The 25,018-nt window shown below is 39.0% G+C and overlaps 2 protein-coding genes across 2 annotated transcripts in view; both read left to right on the top strand.

Moving 5' to 3' along the window:
• srrm4 (serine/arginine repetitive matrix 4) overlaps positions 1–6,603 on the top strand; it is a 66,270-nt gene extending 59,667 nt beyond the window's left edge. Inside the window, exons 9-13 of the mRNA XM_042420136.1 lie at positions 1,051–1,373; positions 1,592–1,786; positions 2,314–2,415; positions 2,534–2,683; positions 4,308–6,603. Of these exons, the coding sequence (XP_042276070.1) occupies positions 1,051–1,373; positions 1,592–1,786; positions 2,314–2,415; positions 2,534–2,683; positions 4,308–4,572 (1,035 nt within the window). The 3' untranslated portion in view covers positions 4,573–6,603. The remainder of the gene's footprint in view (positions 1–1,050; positions 1,374–1,591; positions 1,787–2,313; positions 2,416–2,533; positions 2,684–4,307) is intronic.
• A 1,828-nt stretch (positions 6,604–8,431) lies between these two features.
• Positions 8,432–23,330, top strand: hspb8 (heat shock protein b8). Its single transcript, XM_042422043.1, has 3 exons — positions 8,432–9,157; positions 14,100–14,163; positions 21,773–23,330. The coding sequence occupies exons 1-3, from the start codon at positions 8,731–8,733 to the stop codon at positions 21,945–21,947; spliced, it is 666 nt and encodes a 221-aa protein (XP_042277977.1). The 5' UTR covers positions 8,432–8,730; the 3' UTR covers positions 21,948–23,330.
• Positions 23,331–25,018: the final 1,688 nt, after the last annotated feature.

The raw sequence follows: 25,018 nt of genomic DNA, 5'->3' as shown, positions 1-25,018 counted from the left end.
CTTCGGGAGGACAGACTGGATTAAAGTTTGAGTTTCTCGTAATCAATAAGTAAAGAGAGATCATAATTTTTAATAAGATCAGTCAACTGTGGTCCTTGGAGGGCCAGTATCTTTTTTTCCATCTGTGGATGTTTACAGAAAAAAAAAACAGAAAAAAAACATTTCTAAATTCAGTGTGCAGTCCTTGAACTCACATACAAGCACACATGTAAAGTAAAGGACTTCTCGCTCCGGTAAAAACTCTAAAACAATACACCATCAAGGAAAGAAAAAGGAACATGCCAATAATAGTCTATCTGGCTCTGGGTTTGAAGAGAGGGTTATTGTCTTTTTCTTGCAATTTACGACTCTAATGATGCACTTATGTTGCCCGCTCTTCCCTTTTTCTTACACCTTACCTACTTAAGGAGGAAATCTTGATTGGTAAGTCGATGCTATCCGCAGATTTAGGGATGTACTTGTAGGTCGGTGCAGGCTAATTATTTACTTCTTACAGGAGAAAGAGCACAGTCATCTGTCCTGTTCTGAGGGCTTTCTTAGTTAGACTGATGGGATCTCTCTTTGTCTGCAATCCTTTTCATTTTTACATAATACCCATTTTTGTGATGTTTGTTCAATGTTCTTTAAATGAGGCTTTTCAATGGGGGCTATTGTTTACTCTTTTTCTCTTCACTCCAGTTAGAGCCGGTAGATCTTTCAACGCATAGTTTTTTTCTTTCTTCTCTGCTCTTTTGTTGTTCCTTTCATATAATTGTATTAGTTTAGACTTAACTTCTTCTAAGTTTGTTTTTTTGTTGACTTCTTTGACTTTAGTTGAGTTCAGACTTTCTTTTGAGGTTAATCGCATGCTTCAAATTTGCATGATGTCTTTATCTTTCAAAGTTTTCTGTCCCGAGAAAAAAAAAAAAAAAAAAAGAAATCTCTTCTCTGTGTTTTCAAGGGAATATGTGCGTTTGTGCTAGAGTATTCACAGTGCATCAAAACAGGTAGCAGGTTCCATATTTCAACACACGCTCGGTTTTAAGCTGTAGCCTATTTGTCTGTTTACAGATTTTGTCGTCAAAACCTGGAAGCGAGCTCTTACAAGGAAAAGGGTCTCACCATTTATTGAGCCAGACCGACGCTCCACACGATTACGATTCTGGGAATGACACGTCCTCGCCGCCGTCAAGCAAAACTGGTGTTTCTCGGGCGAGTGTCACTGTCAGCAAGCGGGAACACTGTCAACGTCTGGCCTCACCAGAGAAGCTGAAGTTCACTGACAGAGACAATGCCTCTGACTCAGGGAACTCTGTGACGAGCTACGCTTCCTTGTGCAAACCTTACGGGGAGGACGGCCTGTCTGCCACGTTTTTCAGTGGAAATGGCAAGAGGTAAGGTTGTGTTCGTAATAAATAAATAGTGCATCTGAGCGAACTCTTCTCAGGGAAATTTCAAGCTGTTTATCTTCTGTTCCCACGCTCCATTGCCTTTTGAAATATTCATCTTATGTGCTACAATGAGGAAGAGCATTTCTTTAAAAACAACCCAGGATATGTTTTAAGCTTTATCAGTCGAAGCGCTGAAATGTCTTTATGTGTTTGCTTTGCAGAGAGCAGATAACCTTGGGGTGTCAGGTAGAGGTTGTGAGATCTCCAAAGACCTCCGGTTGTTCACAGAGGATGAGAGAGTCGTCTCGAAGGCGTCGGAAACACCGCTCATCCAGCAGAAGGAGCAGGAGCAGATCATCGGGGAGTTCCAGATACTCCGGACACTACTCTCGAAGCCCGTCGCTGTCATCCTGCAGGTTGGTTTACTGGAAACAGAGAGGAACACTGATTAACACTTTATGTCTTGTTTGTTTAATTTGTATAAAAAAAATTTAATGTGTAAAAACTACTGGGGCTTATGTGCTTATGTTCCTCATTTACTCATCCACACACTCCCTGTATACCACTCAGTAGTTTACTCTACAGTGTAGGGAGCAATAAATGATGTATTATCATCATTTTACATCATCCCTAACAGGTGTAGAGTCATAAAATGGTCATCTTTGCATCTATAAAATGTAACACATTGCATTGTGGGGTCATTAGTAGATACAACTTTTTTCGTTGTGTATGAATTTCACTGTCAAACTAGTGGACAGTAAAATATAGTGCCTATTTCTTGGCAGGGAGCAGTGACTTCCTCGGTGATGGAAACATAAACACACATGTTTTATTTTGCTGAAATTTCAGAAATTTGCATGAAAATTTGTCCAATATATTATAGAGACATAACTACTGGTGCTTTGCTCGATTCAAGAGGTTAATGGTCATTTTCTGGTTGCAGCTCATACTCACGCTCACCAAGTTATTCAGCTGATCTGAGGCGACGAGGCAGCGTGGCTAGCATGAGCTCCAGAGGAAGCTACTCGAGATACAGCGCTGACAGGTGAATTTTACTGAATGTTTCAGCTGCTAATGACTCTTCATTAGTGACGTACAACAAATCCATACTGTATTTACATTGTTGGTGCTGAAATTTTCACATTATTATGTCTGCTTCTCAGACTACGGGACAGAAAGAGAACACCTAGCTCCAGAGGGACGGATGCGAAGCATAAGGTTAGCAGGAAGAGACGAAGACGCAAATCCTACTCTCCCATGAAGAAAAGGAGGAGAGACTCACCAAGCCATCTGGAAGCACGCAGAATCACGAGGTACAACTTCTCTTTTGTGGTTTTTTTATAGCCACAACATATATTTTTATGCACAAAGGCAGCAAAATCATACTGCTGGTCCCACCCTCCAGCCCCTCAGTTGGACAAGGCCCCAACCTGAAATCTTTCCCTCATGTTGATGAGCTGTGTGCTTGTAATTCTATTTTAAAGCTCTTCTAATCAATACTTTAAAAATTAATTTAATAAAAAAAAACATGGATCAAGTTGATCATTTGTAGTGACAAACCCAGCTACATTTTTTTGGTTTTACAGCCTACAACTTTTCCCATCAACCTCATCAACCGCTACCTGCTCAGCATTATATGGCAGACAGATAAATTTAGCTTGTATTAGCTTGTGTATGTTGGCTAGCGAACACAGTGGAGCATCTAGTAGGTTAAAAAGACAGATATTTTCCTGGTTATGTGGAGAACAAAACTGAGCTGGAAGAGGAGTGAATGCTGGACTTACATTCATCAGGTGGCCAGAAGCATGACATGTTAATTCAAGATTCAAGATTCAAGATCTAATTTATTGTCAATTTCTTGTGTATTTGCATACACAAAAAACAAAATGCTGTTCCTCCCGGCCCACAAGAGTGCAACAACAGAAAAGATATATATCTAAAGATTCCCTTAAAAATAATAACAAACATATAAATCCCAAGAGAAAAAAAAAACTGGCATGTCATGCATGTCAACGAGTGACCAGCACTGATAGGGGGGTTATATAATCCATTTTGCTGTCCAGAGAATGAACATTAACCAGCATGATTGTTGGAACTGCCGGTTTGTAAAGGTTAGCAGTTAGCCTAGCTTGCTCTCCGCTAACCCTGCTTCCGCACTCTGTCGCACTGCTTTCGACATTTCCGTAGAACAGCTCAATAAGCTTATTATCTATCCCAGCCAGTATTTCTTAAAGCAAAAGTCTTTTTTACAAATGTCCAAAATGTCATCTGCTGGATGTGTAAATAGGCACTTTTTTGGTAAGAAATGAGCTATAACATATTTATAACGCTATAAAATTTGTGAGTGACCAAAAAAATCTATTAGCTTTAAACCTCCATTAATTGATTCTTTTGGCCACTTGGCCACGACACCCTGACTTTTTATCACCTTCTAAGTTGATATGGCAAACAGTTGCTTACTTACCTATCCGTTAGATACGCAGCAATATTATTATTCATTTGGAGTCATGTTTATGTCCACCTGACAACTTTAAATCTCATATTCACTCTCTTTTTAGCTGTTTTTGCCTCCTGAGGAAAGTATCTGTCACTTTAGCTGCTAAATGTCACGTTATGTTCACCAGCTAGTCTCTAACTGTGTCTGTTTGCTGTTTGGTGCTGAGCAGGTAGTGTACAGTGGTTTTTTAGAACTTTTTCACTGAAACAGTTGCCTGCTGCGACTGAAAATGACACAATGAGGGGAGTGAGAGTGAGCCAAAACAGTAATGTTGCGGTCTGTAAACTCAAACCAATGAGCTGAAAGACACTAAAACGCTCCATAGAGCTGAAGTGAATTGCAGTTGGGTGGAAAATTCTTTGTGGGTTCTTTCACATTAAACATAGTCATTCGACCCATTGTTCATATATAAAAATCTATATCTATTTGGCTCCTCACAGTGCCAGGAAGCGCCCCATCCCATACTTCAGACCCAGTCCTTCTTCCAGCAGCCGATCAACCAGCGTGTCATCCTGGAGCAGCCTCTTCACGCGTAGCCGCAGTCGCAGCCCGATCCACAGCATGAGCCGGAGCAGGAGCCGGAGCCACAGTTACTCCTCCTACAGGAGCTACAGTCGTAGTTCATCCTGGAACTCAATCTTTGGGACCCGCAGTCGCAGCCGGAGCCGCAGTTCGCTGAACAAACGCAACAAAACCAGGCATTAGGTTTCCCAGAGAACATTACGGGACAGAAACATCTGCCGTGTTTCCAGTTGAGAGCGAGGACAGCGGATGTTGGAACAATCGACTGTGTGCGTCTCCGTGCTCGTCTTTGACGCTCGAGTGGAAATGTCCCAGCAGGGGTCCAACCATGTCTTTCATTGAGGCAGTCTTGTTCACTCTGCCCACAGAGACTACTGGAGACCGAATGTCTTTGTTTGTTTTGTTCATGTACAGCATCCTCTTGCATCAGCACTCACAATGGCCTGAGACTGTTCATCTCTTAGATATTTACAATATCACATAGAGGGAAACACATTTATTGTATTTGGTCAACTAAGATCCTTATTTTTATGCCTGTGCACTTCCCATTAAATTATTACTTTAAATGCTTTAAAACTGTAAATTTAATATTTATTTTTAAATGGGTTGAAACTACTTAATTCCCATAATTGTTTTATCTTGCAATATATGTTTTGGCCATATGCAGGTGCAGATGCACTGGGTGAACACTGAACTCTTGAAAGGCAGAGTTTCACAGGACAGCATGTTCTAGGTTTTGCACCATGAAGTGAAGAATCGAGGTAACATTTCGGCCATTTGATCCGAGTGTTTACAAATGGCTTCAGAGGGATCGTTATCAGGAATAAGGAAACGGTTTATTGCTCTGATCTCAGCGTTTCACAAGGTGGGGAACAGACGTGTTTTCTCTGAAAAATGAAACGGTGAGGGTGGCCTGACAGCGAGCAAACAGCCTGTCAGCTCAAATGTCAAATTAATTTATCCTCTGATCAAGTGGAAAACAATTGAAATGTCAGTCCATGTAATACAACAGAGAGCGATTGAAATATTGCGCAGGGACAGGGAGGAGGATTTGTTCTGACAAAATCCTCAGTGTCTGCAGAGGTATTTCCTTGACATCTCAAAATGAAAACAATTGCAAAAAAGATACTTTAAAGATAAAAGTAATAGACATTTTTATCGACTTCAATGCTTAATTTTTCATCTTAGATTGTCTGTAGTTATTATACTGCATGTGTTAGTCTCAGAGTTTTGTTTATTTGATACATTAGATTAAAAAGCGAGCACAGGAAGAAAAAACTGCACCTCACTTGGTTGCAACAAACTGAAAATAAGTCAGAACTTATGAATAACATTGAATCTTAATATACTTGAGTAATGTTTTCCTGCTACAAGACTAGAACCAAACACATATAGCCACTGATTTTTTTTTTTTTCCAGTGTTACATGAACACAGAAGGTCAAGTTTTGAATTGTGCAGAAGCATACATATTTATTACTTATTTAATATTTATTGGTTTGTTGTCCCTATCAGTAGTGGTCAATCTTTCTATGCAACACTGTCAATTTATAGTTATGACACTGCTGTAATTTATTTTTGGTATGTTGTAAATAATCCCTTTTGGTTTTGCCACCTGACTCACACATAAACCTCAAATTAGAAGGCAGTGTTTTCAAATAAAGAAGGAGCACAAACTGGAATTGCAGAAAAGCTCCTTCCTGTCTGACCTTTTGTTTTGGGTGCTTAAAAAAAAAAAAACACAACAACAGAAAAAGGAATAGTTTGACATTTTGGAAAATATGTGCATTTGCTTTCTTGCAGAGAGGTAGATAAGAATAGTACCACTCTTATAGTTGTCTGCTAAATATGAAGCAACAGCCAGGAGCCGGTTCACTAAACTTAGCATAAAGATGGAAATGAGAGACTCTTGAGCTAATCTACTGGCAGGTTTACCGTTGGCTGTGGGTTTGACAATGTTGTTTTGTAAGGCTTAATCTGAAAACTGGTTGTTTAAAATTACGTTTGTTGTCTAATACATTAACGGCACTGAGCTGCGTCCTCTTCATCATCTGATATTTCTCTAGATATTCTGAACAGAGCTGAAAATGTTTAGCCCGGCGACAAGAATTTGAGAGAAGATTCTGCCGTAACAGAACTTCAAGACTCATGTTTGTTTAATCATAATGGATATAAGGTCCTATTTTGTAGGGAGGTTAGCTTGCTACAAGACTATTTCTCTGGCAATCCAAGTTTTTATATTTTTGGATTTTTTTTTTTTTTAATATTTGTTAAAACTCAATAGAGGTCAAAGAATAAAGAAAGGCAGAAGGTTGCTGCTTTGTATTCTTTGCTTTGTAGAAAGTTTTCCTCATTTTTCAAGTGCAGTTGTGTTATGTGCTAGCAGACAGTCTAACACATGATGTTTTGTAAAACCACAACTTGTTCTATACACTTTGGTTTTTGTACAAATTAAACAAAAAAAAGATAGTTTTAGAGGTAGGTTGATTTTCTTACATGCGGACTGAGCCAAATTAGCTGTTTCCCTCTGTTTCCGGTCTTTTTAATAAGCTAAGCCAAGCAGCTAATGATGATAACTTCATATTATGAAACAAACATGAAAGCGGTATCAATTTTTTCAGCTAACTCTCAGCAAGAAAGTGATTATTACCCCAAATCTCCAACTATTCCTTTAAAGTTAATTTTGCGGCTGCTTTGACTGCAGAGTTTGAATCTGCAGAAGTCTGAAACTGCCTTTCCACATAATTAAGAGTCATATTTCTCTGATTTTGTATCCGTCATCCTGTCTGTGTAACTGCTCCAAGCCTGACAGACTGCTCTCTATGCACTCAATACTTGCAGCTTATTTCCCTGAATGTCAAGTAAAATGAACGAATGAGGGAAATATAACGCTGGAATAGGAAGGAACCTGGCACAAAAGTCATAAAGTCATAAAGTATAAGAGGATGATGACTTCAACCAGTGTTGACTATGTGCTAGCGGAAGATTTGTGCAGTCATGTTGATAAACTTTATGGATGGGCACCTCTCCCCATCTCACAATGTAAAGTTTACATTAGTTCTTGTGCAAAATAATGTCGAATATGTAATTACTGTGGTGTAAATATGCATCTGCATTGTATAAATTATTCAAAGGATGTGATAATTTCATTTACAGAATGTGATATTTGGGCCTTGGATGTGTTAAAATGGTGTTGATGTGGAAGAGGAAAAGATGCCACTTACGCATCAATCAATGGACTCTAGATGTCTTTGTGCTGAAGATCCCTCTGATCATGTCTTTTGTTATCTTGAAAAATTCCAATAAGAAGCTCATATAGCAATAGTGATCCAGTGTTTTGGTGTTAAAATTATGCATAGGCTACTCTCCCGTTTCCCATATGGACCAGCATATTGCAAAAACACATGTTTTTCATACTGTCACATTTATTCTTGTGTCAGTGTGAACTCGCGTTGTAATAATGTGTCACCTGGAAATTGAATTGTCCCCGCCATAAACCTCCATGAAATCAACTTTCCCTTCCCTTTCACTGCGTGTTCAGAATAAGCTAGTATATAAAATCATGTTCTGAATAAAAAAACGCAATCGCAGTTTTCTCTTGTGTTCAAACAAACAGATGATTTAACCTCACAAAGTTGACTTCTTAGTGGTTTTGTTTTATCCGTACAGTGACATCAGTGTGTTTGACCTGAAGCTCTGCGTTATTTTCTATTAAAAAGCCAGTGAGTCACAAAGAGGAGGGAGCTCCAACTCTGTGTGAGTGACATGTGGAGAGCGACTTAATTTGGTAAAAGGAAGGCTGGTCTTTTGGTCAGCTGTTGCGCATGCACTGCAAAAAATATCCACCGTAGCAAGTCATGTAATCCTTATTAAAGTCTTGACATGTAATTTGACTCTAATAAACAGCTGAAAACGCTGATGTGAATCATAACAGGAACAGTTTCCTCTTGTTTTAAGGACTTTTAAGTGTTTAAGTTACGATATTACTTCGCAAATTGGTATTTTTTTTGCAGTGTGCATGATCTCCAGATCCTCCCAGCACTTTCCAGACACTTGCCCTGTGCCGACTCATCGTCTGGGAAATCGCTACCCAGTATAAAACCCACAGCCAGAAGGAATTAGATCAGTTCCTTTGAAGGCGTTAGAAAGTGAGTCCTCCTAAGTGTTTGTTGTTGGATCAACAGGTGACCGATTGCGTAACGGTGATGCACGTAATCCGAAAGAGATAAAAGTTTTGCTACACATAGATTTGGGTGGTCCTGTTTGAAAAAGGAAAAGATTTTGTGTTAGGGTTGTTTTCGCGTAAACAGCTGAACTTTCTCAGGTTTAGACCTCAGCTGGACATGGCAGAGGGAGACTTCTACACGATGGGAAACCGACAGAGGTTTCCCAGGGATCCGTTTGGAGAATCGCCGTTCAGAGAGCAGTCTCCATTCAGGGATCAGCTCGGACCTCGGTTTATGGAAGATGAGTTTGGGATGCCACCTTTCCCCGATGATCTCGCAATGGACTGGCCGGGCTGGGCTCGGCCGGGCCGGTTAGGCACACGCCTCAGTTCCTCGCCCTTCAGCAGCAGTTTACGCACAGGTTTCCCCCCGCGCCAGTCCCAGGGAGGCCCCACGCTGTACACCAGCAGGTACAACGAGCCCTCCTCCCGGAGCTCCCCCATCACCACCGGGGGCGAGCCCTGGAAAGTTTGTGTGAACGTCCACAGCTTTAAACCAGAGGAATTAAACGTCAAAACGAGAGATGGATTTGTAGAAGTGTCAGGTGAGTTGTGAGGTTGTTCTGATGGCTAAACCTGTATGGATAAATGGAAGAAAAGGCAATTTTGACTGCTGTGACTCGAGGTCAAAGTGAGCCTCAAGACAACTTGCCACTGTGACAAACATCAGTGCAGAATACGAATGAGTTTTATTTATAGTGTGCATCTAAAAACAACACATACTGTCCAAAGTGCTTTTACAGACAATAATTAAATAATCAGAATGAAAAATTACATTGAAAAGTTGCACAGAAACCGCTTTAAATAGATTATAAACAGGACAGGTACACAGATAGGCCTACATTGTGTTGTGAAAAACATTATCTGCTGGACTGTAGCTGCCATTGAGGACATGGAGGTCATGCCCTCAGTATATACCCAGCATAATTTGGGGGATTTACTTTATATAATTACATAGAAATTACACATTTTAAGGCAAAAGCATTTCACCACAAACAAGTGGAAAAACAGTTTAAAGTGATTATAAATTGACAGAAAATATAATTAAACAGTTACGGCATATTTAAAATAATAAATAATTAGGAAATCTTACAAGATTGTTTTGGGTGGCAAGTCAAAACCGACCTAAGGGGGAGGGATTATGCAGAGGGAGTTAAGACTTCTGACCTCGATATTTCAAAAGTCTCAGCAACAGTCCTGTTTAATGTATTTTTATTTGTAGTTAACTTTCACCAGTTAGTCACATTTAGACAAAACGTCTTAAACATGCAAGACAAATGTCCACATGTACAAGTAAAATACATTTAAAATCACAAAATAGTCTGAGGGCTGCAACTAACGATTATTTTCATTATCAATTAATCTGTTGATTATTTCCTTGATTAATCCTTTGGTCTATAAAATGTCAGAAAATGGTGAAAATGTTGATCACTGTTTCTCAAAGAACAAGATGCAACCTAAAATATCTCGACTTGTCAGTCCACAACCCAAAGATGTTCAGTTTACCATCACAGAAGTAATAAAACCAGAAAATATACACATTTAAGGCATTTTTTTCATGAAAAGTGCCCCTAAAAGATGAATCAATTATGAAAATAGTTGACAATTCATTTTCTGTCAAACAACCAATCAATTGACTAATCTTCGCAGCTCTATTGAAGTCTAAAATTAATTGTTTAAATAACAGGAGTGCAGCCAAATCAAAGTGCCAGAGCCAAGCAGATTTTATTGAAACAAAGCATAAACAACATCTTACTGAGCATCTCTGAGGATTCTCGTTCAAATCTGGCCAAGAAAGATCATCTCTTTTAGTTTGGCAGCAGATTCGAAGCAGCACAATGAAAGCCTCGGCAGTGTAACATGGTCTCATCGTTAATGAGTCTTGATATGGAGTGAGCTGGACAGATTTTGGGGACTGGGACTTGCACGCTGGCAGGCAGATCCTCAAGCTTAGACACCTGTTTCAGATTCCTGGAGAATCACTCCCGCAGTCACACATGAGCTCGATTTAGATTTAAGGCAAGGCCCGTGACAACAGTCTCTGTTTACAATAAGACAAGCCACTCGCTGCCATTAAACACAGGAGAGAATGTTCTGGAAATAGGACCAGACTTTTACCCAGAAGGCCTTGTGCAGCTTCTGTCTCCGCTGGTATCACGTTCAAGCTTGGTCACTAAATCTTGTAGAAATTTGCTTCCTCATGTCCGTGCTTCAAAAGACAGACAAATTCCAGGGATACCCCGCACTGAAGGGAGCACAGAGGAGAGCAGGCCCCCTAACTCTGAGTTTTTTATAAACACATTGTTGGTATGCCAGTTGGGTCATTCAATCAGCGCCATGTTGGGCCTGCCTGCCATGGTGACTCGACCCCGTTTTAAACGTGTGACTGGGGAGTGTGATACATGAATGTTTGAGGCTAGCGGTGCTCACTACGTGAACCAACAATTTCCTAACACGGAACCGTCCAGCTGATTGTTGTCACTGACCAAATCAGTTGCTTTTTTTGCATAGTGACTTGCACTGATAAATCACAGAAAACAGTCATGATGCGGAAACTCTGTTGCACATACAGTAGGCGCACTATGAAACAAGAATCCCTTAAAATACCACCAATTACTCACCTTAACTATAAAAATTAAGGTATTTTAAGGTATAAATTAATACATTAAAAATACCTTGATTTACTTCAATCCATCCACCCAAAAACCCCATTAATAAATACCGTAATTCCATCTTTATTAATGGGTAAATTAACAAACTATTAACGTAAAAATCTGGTTTCATAATGGTGGTTGCTGAGCTTTTAATCAGCACTTTTAGAGGCCTGGTTTTGTACTGAACTCAACTTGGCCCGACTCCAGAGATAGTCCATCTCTGGCATGACTCGGCACAACTTGGCAACAAACTGGTAATGGAAACGCAAATCAATGTGGCATGATTTGGCTCAGCATGGCCAAAAGTTCCAATAGAAAGACCCTAAAGTTCAAACCAATAACCAACCAACATAAACATCATCAAGAGTGATACAACTTCTTGATTTTTAAGAATCTTCTTGTCAAGGACTCTTTAATTTTAGGCTCATAGAAGGACCATCCACCAATTATACTTACTTATGTTCAGTTTACATGTCACAAAAATTGATTTTTTGATTTCCTCTGTGGCTCTGGATGAAGCTTTCCAAAGTAAGAAGAGAATAACACTAATGATATCATCAGAGTTATATTGGCTTGGGCTTTAGACTCAAAATTAGAGCTGCAACGATTAGTCGATTGACAGAAAACTATTCAGCGACTATTTTGATAATCACTGTGATCACATTTTTTAAAACGCCAAAAGTCTTTGATTCTAGCTTCTCAGTTGTGAATATTTTTTGGTTAAACTGAATATCTTTGGGTTGTGGACTGTTGGTCAGACAAAACAAGACATTTGAGGACGTCACCTTAGGCTTTGGGAAACAACGATCAACCATTTTTTTTATTTTTAACCATTTTTACCATTTTCTGACATCTTGTAGACCTAACTAATCGACTAACTAATCGATTAATCAAGAAAATAATCAACAGATTAATCAATAATGGAGATAATCTTTAGTTGCAGCCCTAAACAAAATTCATAACAGAAAGTCTGTGTTAAAACTGGAGATGTGGGTCTTGAAAGAGCATCAAGTTGCATTATAGGAAATGTAGGATCAAGTGACCCATACCGGAGACTAAACATCAGCATACCTCGTCCTCTCCTGCTTCAATGTTTGTCATTGTTTTGTTAATCTTACTCTTGTTAGTCCCCCAACTTTATGGAAGTGCAGTACTAAATCACTGAAGTAAACCTTTGATTGGACAGCTGTCCATATACTATGTATTCAAACATCAGGTCAAAGTCTACTTAAGTGACAACAAATCTTTGAGTTAAATCGAACAATTCCAGTCAGCAAAGTGACTCATAACGTTGGAGGTTGTGTAAATGTTTCTGTGGATCTACGTAGGAAAGGGCCTTATGGGTTAGTCAAACAGGCTTAATCCCAAACAACAACTTGTGTGACTGATTGGTTAAATTTAGTGTCATGAGTCGAGTTTGAAATGGAAAAGAAATATACATTCACATGAGAGATACAACCATCAATTGAATAATCAATTCAAAGAAAATTAATTAACAAGGATTTTGATAATCAAATAATCATTTAAGTCATTTTTTTAAACAAAAATGCCAAATATTTGATGGTTCCAGGTTCTTAAATTTGAGAATTTACTGCTTTTCTTGGTTTTACATTATAATGAATTGAATATTTTTGGCATTTTAACATTTGAGGATATTGTGATCGACATTGTACACTGTTTTCTCGTGTTTTATAGACAAATCAAGAAAATAATTGGCAGAATAATCAATTGTTAGTTGCAGCATATGTAGCCTTCAGAAGCATGTTCTATCCTTGATTTCTACCTCTATCCAAGTCTTGCAAAATAGACAGAAGGAAACACATAAACCTCCTTCTTTCCCCGCAACAAAAGTTGTATCAAAAAGCATCATCCTGCGTCTGCAAATGTGAAAGCTACAGCCCTGTCCTTGATATTTGTACAGGCAGAAAACCTTTTTAGTGCGTTATCCGTTACGATAACACACTGTCTGTCATCACTCCTCCCAGAACATATTACACAGAGCATCTGGAATTTGGTATCTCTGTCATAAAAAGCCTTGAAAAAAAGGAGAGGATACTCTCTGCCCAAACCTCCGTTATTCATGAAAAATCTTATAGAGATAATCAGGGGAGCAGTTTGACTTCTTAAGTCATGGTGAGGTTTATATAATAATCCCATGACTTCACCGGTGATTGTAGCTCAGTCCTCTCTGGAGCTTTACATATTCCAGTCTGGATCTCTGGTGGAGTCCAGCACTTTCGGCAGGCAGAGACGTCACTGGGGGGGTATAGGGTAGCGCATAGTCGAGCTGGATGGGGGTTGAGGGGTGGGGCAGGCCACACTGCTGGCGGCGGCGTTGACATTTAGCAGCCCCAGAGCAGCTGCTAGCAGGCCCGAGAGATAGAACGGCCATAAACAGTGCGGGGAAGAGACCAGGCTTGTTGCTCTGGAAGGAAGGGGGGGTTAGAAGGGGGCTTTCCAGGCTGAGCTGTTCTCCCCCAAGTTCAACATGTCTGAGAGAATGAAAGGGTGTTTCATCATTTCAACATGTTCATTGCACTCCACCCAATGTCACATTACAAAAACACATTTGGATTGAGCAATGGAAACTTTGTGCACCAAATGAAATCTGTTTTTATTCTAGTGTCATCATCACCTTTTTAATTTCTTTCCAATACCACGGATAAATTTAAAGTTTGAAAGAGTCATGACAGGTATTTATGATTAGTGTCCTATTGAACTGGTGATGAGGACATCCATTTATGATCCATGACCTTGCTAAACTATTGTGTAACGCTCATCCCTGAAGTTATTTAAGGTTGCATGGCTCACTCATTGTTTTTTTTCCAAACAGGGAAACATGAAGAGAAGCAAGAAGAAGGAGGCATAGTGACAAAGAATTTCACAAAGAAGATACAGTGAGTAATTTCACTCCTCCTTCTTGTTTTCCTCACTGGCTTTCTGCTCATTATGGACACAAACAGCTTCAGTTTTCTTCATATTTATGACGCATGCCGCATATTCAAGAGCTAATAATTTATCATTATGGAACATAGAAGTGTTTAATGGAGAGTTGTTTGTCCACACATTGAGCTGATAGGACCGTGAAGTGGCTTCTCAGAGCTATGAAAACCGTTAAATTATCCCTAATGGCTGAAGACTGATAGAAATATTACCAACATTTTGATTTTTATGGTGGCAGTGTTAAATTAAACTGACCGTTTACCGTGTAATTAAATTACATATCTACCATTATATACTTAAATCTTGTTTGCTGAAGCCATTGCACATACAATACGAATGCTACAGAGCTGTGGTTGATGGTTGGGGCGCCTGAAAAGGGCCGAGACATGATTACCAAGAAAAAGTAATAAGAAACAAAACTCTGCTAGAATCTGCTGCTGAGAAAAGGCTGCTCAGCCTTTTGCCTGATTACATATTGAGCAGTTTTATATTTTCAAACCTCTAAAATTATTAAATAAAATGGTCTGTTGAGAGGAAAATCATTTTTCGATTACACGACTCTCTACAAGCAGATATGGCTTCATATTAATGAGCCAAAAGAAGAAAAAGATTGGGAACCACTGCCACAGTGAGCCCAAATTTTCCTGCTGACATCTGTTTTAATGGTTTTAGCCAGACAGTGTGTTTTCCCATCAAGAGCCTCTTTCATCTTCATCTTTCTAAAAAGCTGAAACATTATACTGTCCATGTGCTAAGATAAATCTACTACAAAACTGGACAGTAAAATGTGAGCACACCTTTAGTTTAAAGCCACCATATGTAGGATTTAAACATGTCTCACAGTGATGTGTCTCAGTAGTTTGTTGTATGAAAAAAGACACAAACATCCAGCCTCCATTCATGATTCTAACCAGGGGATTCAAAGATAAACGAGCTGAAAGCAACACATAGATTGTATCAATTTTCACTGTGGTTGTTAATCAGAAACTGTTGCTATCAGAAGTATCTTAAATATATTATAATCACATAAAAATCTGCACATACTGACTATAAACTAAATTGTTTTGTTAGCATCCAACAAATGACATCCAATAAGGTTTTAATATCGTACCTGTGGCAAAGGCTCATGGAAGCTGTAGTCATTTTTTCTGGACTTTATCACATAATATTTCAAACTTTATATTTTTTATATTCTTATATATACTGTTTTCTTTGCCTCTTTCAGTCCCTCTTTTTTTCTGCCCTCTGCAAATCACTTTGTATACTGTTTGTAACTACGCATATAAAGATTGCTTCCTTTCTGAATACAAAAATGTACATACACAACAATGTGTTCAAAATAAACTGTCCACTACAGTGATAGATACCAGTTTACTTTAGAATACAGACAAAAAACAGATGATACACTGAGAGCTAAAAGTTATATCCAACTATATATATATGTATCAGAAGCTGGAAGTGGGGCAAGACTGTGTGTCTAAAATCACTCCCTATTTATTACATAGTGCACTATATTTATTGTTCACTATTTAATCCGGGTGTCAGAGTACTCTGTAAAATTTATTCTCTTTATAGTGCCCTCATAAATCCCCACAATGGAATAAAAGAAGTGGTGGCATTTTGAAGTAGTGTCCATATCATGTACATTACTTTCTGCTAACAATCCCTGAATGCAACGTGCTACATTTTAGAGATGACTCAAAAATCAGAAATCTCAATTTATTGCTTATAGCAAACCACTGAGTGTTTATTAGGGCTGCAACTAATGATTATCTCCATTATCGAGTAATCTCTTGATTATTTTGTCAGTTAATTGATTAATTTTTGGTCCATAAAATGTCAGAAAATAGTCAAAATTGCACCTTATAATTTCTTACAACCCAAGGTGATGCCTTCCAATGTCTTGATTTGTTCAATTAACAGTCCAAAATACAAAGATACTCAGTTTGATACCAAGTATGACACAGAAAAGCTTCAAATCATCACATTTGAGACGCTGCAACATGTGAATATTTTGCATTTTCACTTTGCAAATGTCTAAAACGATTATTTGATTATCAAAATAGTTGCAGATTAATTCTCTTGTCGATTAATCGTTTTATCGACTAATCGTTGAAGCTCTAGTATCATTGATGTTTATTTATCTCGTAAGTGTGTAAAAGTCAATACTATGTCATTCCACCCCTCTCACTTAAAATAGTTTCGAACAGCTGCTCCAGAGTCATATCAGCTCCGAGTGGACACGTAACTCTCCAATCAAAACTTGTCAACTCTAAATAGCTGTCACTGATAAAAAACAATCTTTACTGACACTAGAATATTAAAGCAGGCACTACATGGATAAGTATTGTAATAAGTATTGTAGAGCAGAAGGAGGAGGAGGAGACTTTTCATATTGTAAGTCATCCAAGCCAAACAGGCCACAGAAGTTTCCACAACCTGCCTGGCTCTCCGCCTCTGCCTGTTTAATTGGGCAGCGGGAAGACTTCAAACAGCAGTGCTAATCGCTGGTGCGAATCGCCGTCTCACTGGCGCGTCACTCCAGTTCTGTTAATTTCCTGTTGGCTAATTAGTAAGCAGTTGTGCTAGCCCCGCACTGTTCATATCACAATCCTTTTAATTGGAAAGCTCTGAGATCAGGCCTGTGCTCTTCCGCTGGGCAAAACCTAAAGTGAATGACATAGAATATATAGAGCAAGGGTGGTGGTGGTGGTGGAGGGGGGATAGGGCACACATATAAATAACTGCCCTCAATACACAAATACGCTGGTTATATGAGAGACAGAGAGAAAGAGAGAGCATAGGGCAGACATATTATTCCTTTGGATAGTTTGTATGACTGTGAATGTACTTTTAATTGAAGCACAACTATGTTTTTTTATTCTGGCTTAAATTGTAATTATATCAATAAACTTTATTTGTACTACAGTTTTTAAAAAGGCAAAATATTTAGGATATGGCTGGTGATTTTCTATACTTTTCTTATAGACAACAAATTTCCTGCGGAGCCAAAACCAACAATGAATTAATCTACTTACAAGTATTGTGTGTGTATCCAAAGTCTGATGTATGTTAGTCTGATATATGTTATTCCTAAGAGCCCTAGAGCTCTCAGGAATAACATATATCAGAGTTTGGATACACAGCTCTGTTGTTGTCCAAAAAACTATTAAAAACTGGGTGACATGTTTCTTCATGAAGATTATGATGACGGTAGTTTCTTTAAAGAAAACTCCAAAGAGTAATAAAAACAATCACATTTTCAGTCTCTGGAGAGTAGTTTTGTGTAAGGCAGACACCATTGTGCATGCACCAGAACACTTTTCAGTTTATAGAGCTTCATTAACTTGTTGTTCTATATATCACAACCTGTTGACTTTAATCATCTTAACAATGTGCAACGTAGTACAAAGTCAAGAGGTTGTGATATGCAGCACAACAAGCTAAGTAAACAAGCGAAGTAAACGGAACCACGTTCCCACGTTTGTGCAGTGACGCATGGTTCCCTTGTTGGCTTGTTGACAACAAGAGAAATATGGAAAATCACCAGCATTATCCTTCAAAGATTAATACAAATTATCACATTTATCAATTACCTGCCACATGTAAAAACAAGATAAAGACAGCAAAATGTAAAAACCTTTAATCCATTAGAAATATAGCATTTTTATGGCAGTTCTTCATCTTATGTGATAGTAAACTGAATATCTTTGTTTTTTGGACTATTGGTCGGACAAAACAAACAGTTTGAAGGCGATAACCCTTGTTATTCAATTGATCAAAAGTATAAGTTGAAGGGTACAACAGAGACCAAGGGTTATTTTTTCTGTTTTTCCAAACGAGTGAGAAATATGTCAGTTATTAACCAAATATGTTGTTGTAAAATCAGTTCTGAGAGCAAAGGTAGCTTTGAAACTTGAGGTCATGTGGCCCAGCAGCAACACAGTAACCCCTATATGTTTTGTACTGTATGTGAAAGTCTGCAGTGAGATCGGCTTGTTATTCAGGAATCTCTGTTTGTTCTTCCTCTGTATCTATCCTCATGAGACACATTATAGTACTTAGTCCATATGTGCACTGTATCAGTTGGAAGGAACATATGGGTTATATGTTTAACACACACACACACACACCCTGTCAGGTCTCACTGTCTTGTCTGTCTCTGTCTCAGCATCTGTGCAGGGGGAAAGTATATTGGACAATTTTTTGGCAGTTGTACAAAATCAATGTCTGAGATAAAATGTGCGCTTGCCAGAGGTAAATAAACTCACCGAGCTGCACAGATAAGGTTTCTGCCGGAGTCCCAAGTAATGGGCCGACTGAGTGATTTGACTTTGTCAGAAGGGGCAACTTTGCTTCACAGCAATTGGCTCCTTGAAGGAAGGTGGAGGGAGATAGATACTGAAACATGTGTAGGTACAGTACGTGTTTGTGTGTTTATGTGTGTTTGTGGCTGGAGCGGGGAACTGATAAAAAAATATTCAATATTAATACTGGCTTCTACAAACTTTAAATACTGGCTTTGGTAACACTTTACTTTGAGTCCCCCTATTTTGCACTTGTAAGCAGTACATAAACATTTAATAAATCATTTATGAGACACTATAAGCAGATATAAGTATTTTTTTATATATTTGTTAACAACTGCAGTATAGCTCTTCCTGTGGGCACCCATAACTGAAAGCTGGTGTATAAACAGATAATGATGACAAACAGATAATGATGACAATATAATAAATCACAGTTGTAATAATATAAAATATGCCTTCATAGAGGAAGTACTAATAAACACTTAAAATGTCCTTATTTCTTATAACTATATTATAGTGTGTTATAAACCATTTATTAATTGTTTATATTATACTTATAAGTGTTAAACAGGGGGACTTAGCAGCATGAATCCAGGGACGACAATGTCGGATTGTTGTCGGACAACTGTTGGATGGATTGCCATGAAATTTAGTACCAACAGTCATGGTCCCTGGAGGATGAAGCCTGCTGACTTAAGTGACCTGCTGACATTTCTTCTAGCGTCATCATGAGATTGACATTATGATTTTGATTGAAATGTCTCATAAATTGACTTGAAACTTGGCATAGACATTCATGTTCCTCTCAGAATGGTTATTTTTTCTGGCTATTTATGCCTTTATTTGACAGACATTGTAGGGAATTGACTGGAAACTTCAGGATATATAGAGAGAGAGGGGGGTATGACATGCGACAAGGGTCATCCAGCCAGGAGTCAAGCCATGAACATTCTGGTTATGTGTTATGCGTCTTAACCATTAAGCCACCGGGGCGCCCCTAGGAATGAGTTTTAACAACTTATATGATCCCTTGACTTTTCATCAAGGGCCATCATCAAGTCAAAATTTTAACTCGTCTAATAATTGCATCATGACTATTTTTGTAATCTGTATTTCTATTTTTGTCACATCTTTCTTTTTATTTTTTGTAATTGCTTTTCCCCCCACCTACAGCTCCTGTTACAGTCTGTTGTCCTGTCACCATGGACTTTTTTTTTTAATCTAATTTTAGTTTTCTCCTTGTGTTCCTTCATTTTTTTGTAGAGAGTTTTTCCTTGTCTTGTCCCTTTAGAGATCTTGGGCTACGTATGGAACTTGTTATTAAAGTTAACCTGTAAAGCTCAATGAGACATTGTATGTGGTATTTGGTTACACAAATAGGCTTGACGTACTGTTGCTATACTCGACCTCTATGTCTGTCTGCCTCTGTGAGGTGAGGTCCTTTTCTTTCTGTCTTCACTCCTCTGTCCCTTCTGACTTGTATTTCTCAGTGGAGTGGGAAGCCAGTGGAGAGACTTCTCTAATTAAATGGAGGGCAGACCTACAGTCTCCTCTTAACAACAGAGCCTGATGTTTATATTAACTCCCAAAGACACTTGGCTGCTCACACAGAAAACCTAGAATACCCATATTTGGCTATGCTGTCTGACAACGAGCAGAGTTTGCCTGGATGTGTTGAACTTTAGCACCACTACAGTAGACTTTGGAGGGCTTCTATTAAGTGATATATGCGTTATTTCGAAGAGCTGGAACTAAATACTTATCAGTTTGACATTTTAAGATGACAAGATATCATTGTTCCTAAAGTCTCTATACATTTGTATAACATGAAGCTGTCACATGCTGCAGTTCTGGCCGATCTTGCTGCAAGTTTTGGAAGCCAATTATCCTGCTCTGCTCTGGAAATAAAAACTATAATATTTCACCATGAGAAGTGTCAAAAAATGAAGCAAACAGGGAAAAAAATATATATACTTGACACAAATTAGCAGTTGCCTATATGACAGATGAGAGCAGCCGATTAGGAAAGTATACGTCGATGGAAATTTATAAGTGTTAAACTTCTGCAAGCAGATACTCGCTTTAATTGGATTCAGGCTTCATTTTTGCAAACCTCACACCTGGGTCAACTGTGTGTTTTCTCTCCCTCGACTTTGTCGCAGAGCAGGAGGATTTTTTATAATGAAAACTGAGGATGGCTTTCACTTCATCTCCTTGGTGTGAGATAGTTTTTGTGAGTGTAGAATGAGTGCTAGCCGAGGAGGACAGGGTGAACATTTTTAATAACAGCCACAATCCTGAGCCAAGTCATTTTTTTTTCTCCCCCTGGACATACAGTGGTAAAATCATCCGACTGGAAGCTGTTTACGGGTATTGACAAAGTGTTAATAAAAAATCCATGCATTTAACAATGTTAGCACATCGGCTCCTATAGCGGAAAATGTCACATAGTTTTGCATGACCTCCAGCAGGAAGTAACTACTGTTTCTCTAGACTGTTTTTCCTCACCGCTCTCCTTATTTTGTACCTCTCACTTGTGCCTTTAACCTTAATCCTACCGACTGGGGTACTAGCAGACCCCAGAGGTATACTTTTTGTCATATCTCACGGGTGCTTTATTCTATCATTCCAATTTTTCATTACTTTGTCAATCAATCTGTTCCTAATGACTTCACATCATTGTTTTCTGTTTCTGTTTTAATCATTGCTTTTTAAAAATACCAATGTATTCGGGTCCTGGGGGACCCCCGTCTAAAGGACCCAATTACGCCCATGCAATTTTAATAGATGGAGCTATTTATTGAATTCATGTTTTTCATGGGTCCTAATTTAAAGTATCACACACTATCGGGGGGGGGGGGGGGGGGGGGCACTCTGTCAGTCATTTTGAAGGCTTTGTGGAAAGATTGTACTTGGGATAAAAGCTGCAATTTGACTAAACTAACTGTGACTTTCCTAAAATAATAATAATCTTGTTTTTTTCAGATTACATTAATTACATAACTCATAATGTTTTGAGAAGAAATAAGTTAACATTTTGCTATGATGCTTGTTTCTTACAGTAGTTTATTCTTGGGGTCTCCAAGGACCCCAGTTGGTAGTCCTTGTATGTTAAACTTGTATGTAGGCAGGATGAGAGTTAAACATGCCGAACACACACAGCAGCTTACAGAGTCTCAACCAAAAACTAAACTTGTATCCTTGCATAAAAAAACACCTGAATCACATCCCCTCTTCTCTTCCGTTTCACCAGGATCCCGATAGATGTGGACCCTCTGACAGTCTTCGCCTCCTTGTCCCCTGAGGGCGTCCTCATCATCGAAGCCCGGCAGACGCCTCCATATTACCTCTTCAGCAACGATGGCTCGCAGGGTGGCAACATTCAGGAGGCAGAGGTCCCCAAGCCCCAGGAGGCCACCATGGTCTAAACCCCCAACCTTCCCACTGACATAACAGTTCAAACAGCACAGTTGATTTGAAGTTTGATATGAAATGTGTGGCCTTCAGCTTCATGTTGTTAAACATCTAGAATTAAAATGTGTAAAATATGGTAGGGAGATCTTCTTTGACGTCCATATTAAAGCTACACCAGGCAAGGTTTTTTATCTAAAAATACACCTTTTTACAAGCTGCAATAGTTTGCCTTAATGAAATTCTTGTTCACTTCTCTTTCATTTTAACCTGAAAAACAAATGACACATGTCCAGAGGAGGCAGGACTCTATAATTATTGCATCAACAATTATAAATCCTTTTGTGAAGCATCCATAACTTGTTTATACACAGCTAATTACATTTACATTAGTATCACATAGATGTAATAATATATAATGATGAATGATAACACACAAATAAAATCCTCACAGTGTGTCATAAAATGTTTTATTAATGAAGACATATCAATATATAAGATTGCAATTAATGTGTGTTACATTATGATACCAAGTATTCGTTAAGTGTTACACAATAGCCAATGCTTTGAAGGAGTTATACTATAGTTGCTAAAATGTCCTTAAATCTTAATATAACTACATTATAGTGTGTTAAAATGTTTAATAAATAATTTATTGATTGATTATTTACCTCTATTTGAATGCAAAAGTTGTGAAAGTGTTACCCAAAATAAAAAAAAGTGTTACCCAAACAGCTCACGGAGCCCTCAGTGTATGAACTTGCCTAGTGCAGCTTTAATATTACATGTGGATGTATCCTGAGGTTATGCTAGAGCTGTTGGGCCACTAATGCATTATAAGTCATAGCATTTTCAACCAACCAGTAAGTTAAGATGACACCATATGTGAACTTTTCAAGAATCACATTTATGTTTGTATTTATATTAACATCTAATTTTGTGGTACAGTTGCATAAAATCTATTGTATATGATTTCTTTGGTTAAAAAAATAAGTATTTTAGCAATTTTGACAAATGTGCCTTTATTTACTTGAGTGTCTTCCTTCAGTTCGACTGTTATCTTTTAAGTTAATGAATGTCACTTAAACTGACAAGAAACGCAAGTAAGTCACCTCCTGTGGCTTCACTAGAGGGTGAACTGTGTGCATTAATACTGTATTCTACCAAAGTGTATTGTAAATATACTTTAATATGTGACAATTCATTATAAACATTGATCTGAAGTGTTCCAGGTTTTGCAATATGGTTTGCATTTTCTTTTCTATTTGAGCATTCAGGAAGATGGCTGCATGATTTTGGTGCGGACAGACTGACTTCTTTGCCAAAGACGTTTGTTTCCTGCCTTCTTTTCTGTTGATGTCTTTGTATTGGCTGATGCAATAAAAAATGTCCAGCCAGTCTCCCAGTGTGTCTTAACATCTGTGTCTTTTATTGAGAACCGTGCCACTCACCAGCCTGGTTCCAGGGATCCAGGGAGCCTGTGGTGTTATTGTTGGATAACAGAAGGAATTGGGCAGCAGATTTGCAGAGGGCTTAGTGCTGGGTGAGATTGGCACCGCTGTGTGTTGCAGAATGGGCCGAACTCATGGAGGCAGCAATGCCAGAGCTTTTGAATGTGAGTGCAAAAATTGGGGCAATTCCATTGCATGTTGTGTGATGCAAAATAATATAATCTTCTCTGTATGTTGGACTCAAGAGGGATGATCAGTTTGAATTTTTAAAGTTTTCAAACTGGAGCCACATTGTGGAAACAACAAAAAAAGAGGCCCCCACAGTTTTGGCTGTACAAAAGCACTGCTTTCTGTGATGTGCAGCTCACATAAACTGTTATATTTATTGGTATCGGATGATATGTGTGGACTTGTGCTGCCATGGCAACAGCATAACTGGAACCATGCCAGTTTCTCCTTGAGCAAGTTACTCATGTAGAAGTGACTAATGCACAGCTGTGCAAATGTATAGTATCTGATTAATGTCAAAACCTCTTAGCTGAAACCGCATGATGATTAATCACTTTTTAAATTTTGCACTCACGTATTTTTGGAGTTAGCTGTGAGCATGATGCTCATGAATGTGATCACATATTCATAAACAGTTGCAAATTCAGACAAAGACAGAACTATTCAGGTTAAGATTGAGAGGATGTAAAAACATGTAGACATGATGAGTAACGCCAGTACAATATTTAACATTTTCACATGCTATTGCTTTATTGGAGCTCAAAACACAGCATGGTTATATGGCTATTATAAAGGTATCGACTAAAATGCATCTGTTGAACTGATGCAAGGCAAGCATATGCAGGCTGATGCATTACATGTGGTGTGAACAACATTTTGGCGATATCTGTGTGTCCGTCTACTTGGTGTGTTGTTGTTCAGGAGCCTCCAGCTCCTGGCTTGGGACCTCACTCATTGGACTTTGGCCCAGCTCTGGCACCTCAGGCTGGGTGATCTCCTCAGCAGCCTCCTCTGAGCCTGCCATTACCTGGATCTCTACATCCACGGCTGGTTCTTCATGCTCCGGCTGTTGGGACATGTCTGTGTCTGGGCTTTCTTGGCTTTCCAGGGCTTCTGAGCCTGCCATTACCTGGATCTCTACATCCACGGCTGGTTCTTTGTGCTCCGGCTGTTGGGACATGTCTGTGTCTGGGCTTTCTTGGCTTTCCAGGGCTTCATGGTGCTTAGAAGAATCGGGAAGACTCTCTGTGCCTTCGCCATCTGCAGGCGCTGAAGGGAGGGACTCACCAGCTGGCTCTTCATGGGTCTCCTCCTCCTGTTCCCTCCTCTCTTCATGCTCCTGAAGCCCAGCTGTGGAGCTGCCAGGGTGGGCTTGATCACCATGGACCTCTAGTGGAGACTCTTCCCCATGATCCTCATGTGCAGACGGAATCTCTGGGTTTGTATCAAGGGTGATTTCTTCCCGCTCTTCAGTAACCTCCATCTCCATCTGCATTTGTGGATAAATATGTAGAAAATGTCAGCAGTGAAATTTAGTGAGTGGTTTTGATTAAAGGTCAGCTGACTCAGCTTCAACAGCCCACCTCAGTACTGAATTTCTACACCAGGCCCTTTCAGTGGAAGTGGAG

The sequence above is a fragment of the Thunnus maccoyii genome, chromosome 9, assembly GCF_910596095.1.
Source record: "Thunnus maccoyii chromosome 9, fThuMac1.1, whole genome shotgun sequence".
Lineage (NCBI taxonomy): Eukaryota > Metazoa > Chordata > Actinopteri > Scombriformes > Scombridae > Thunnus > Thunnus maccoyii.
The sequence above is the reverse complement of the archived record's forward strand: the minus strand, read 5'-3'. Positions and strand labels throughout refer to the sequence as shown.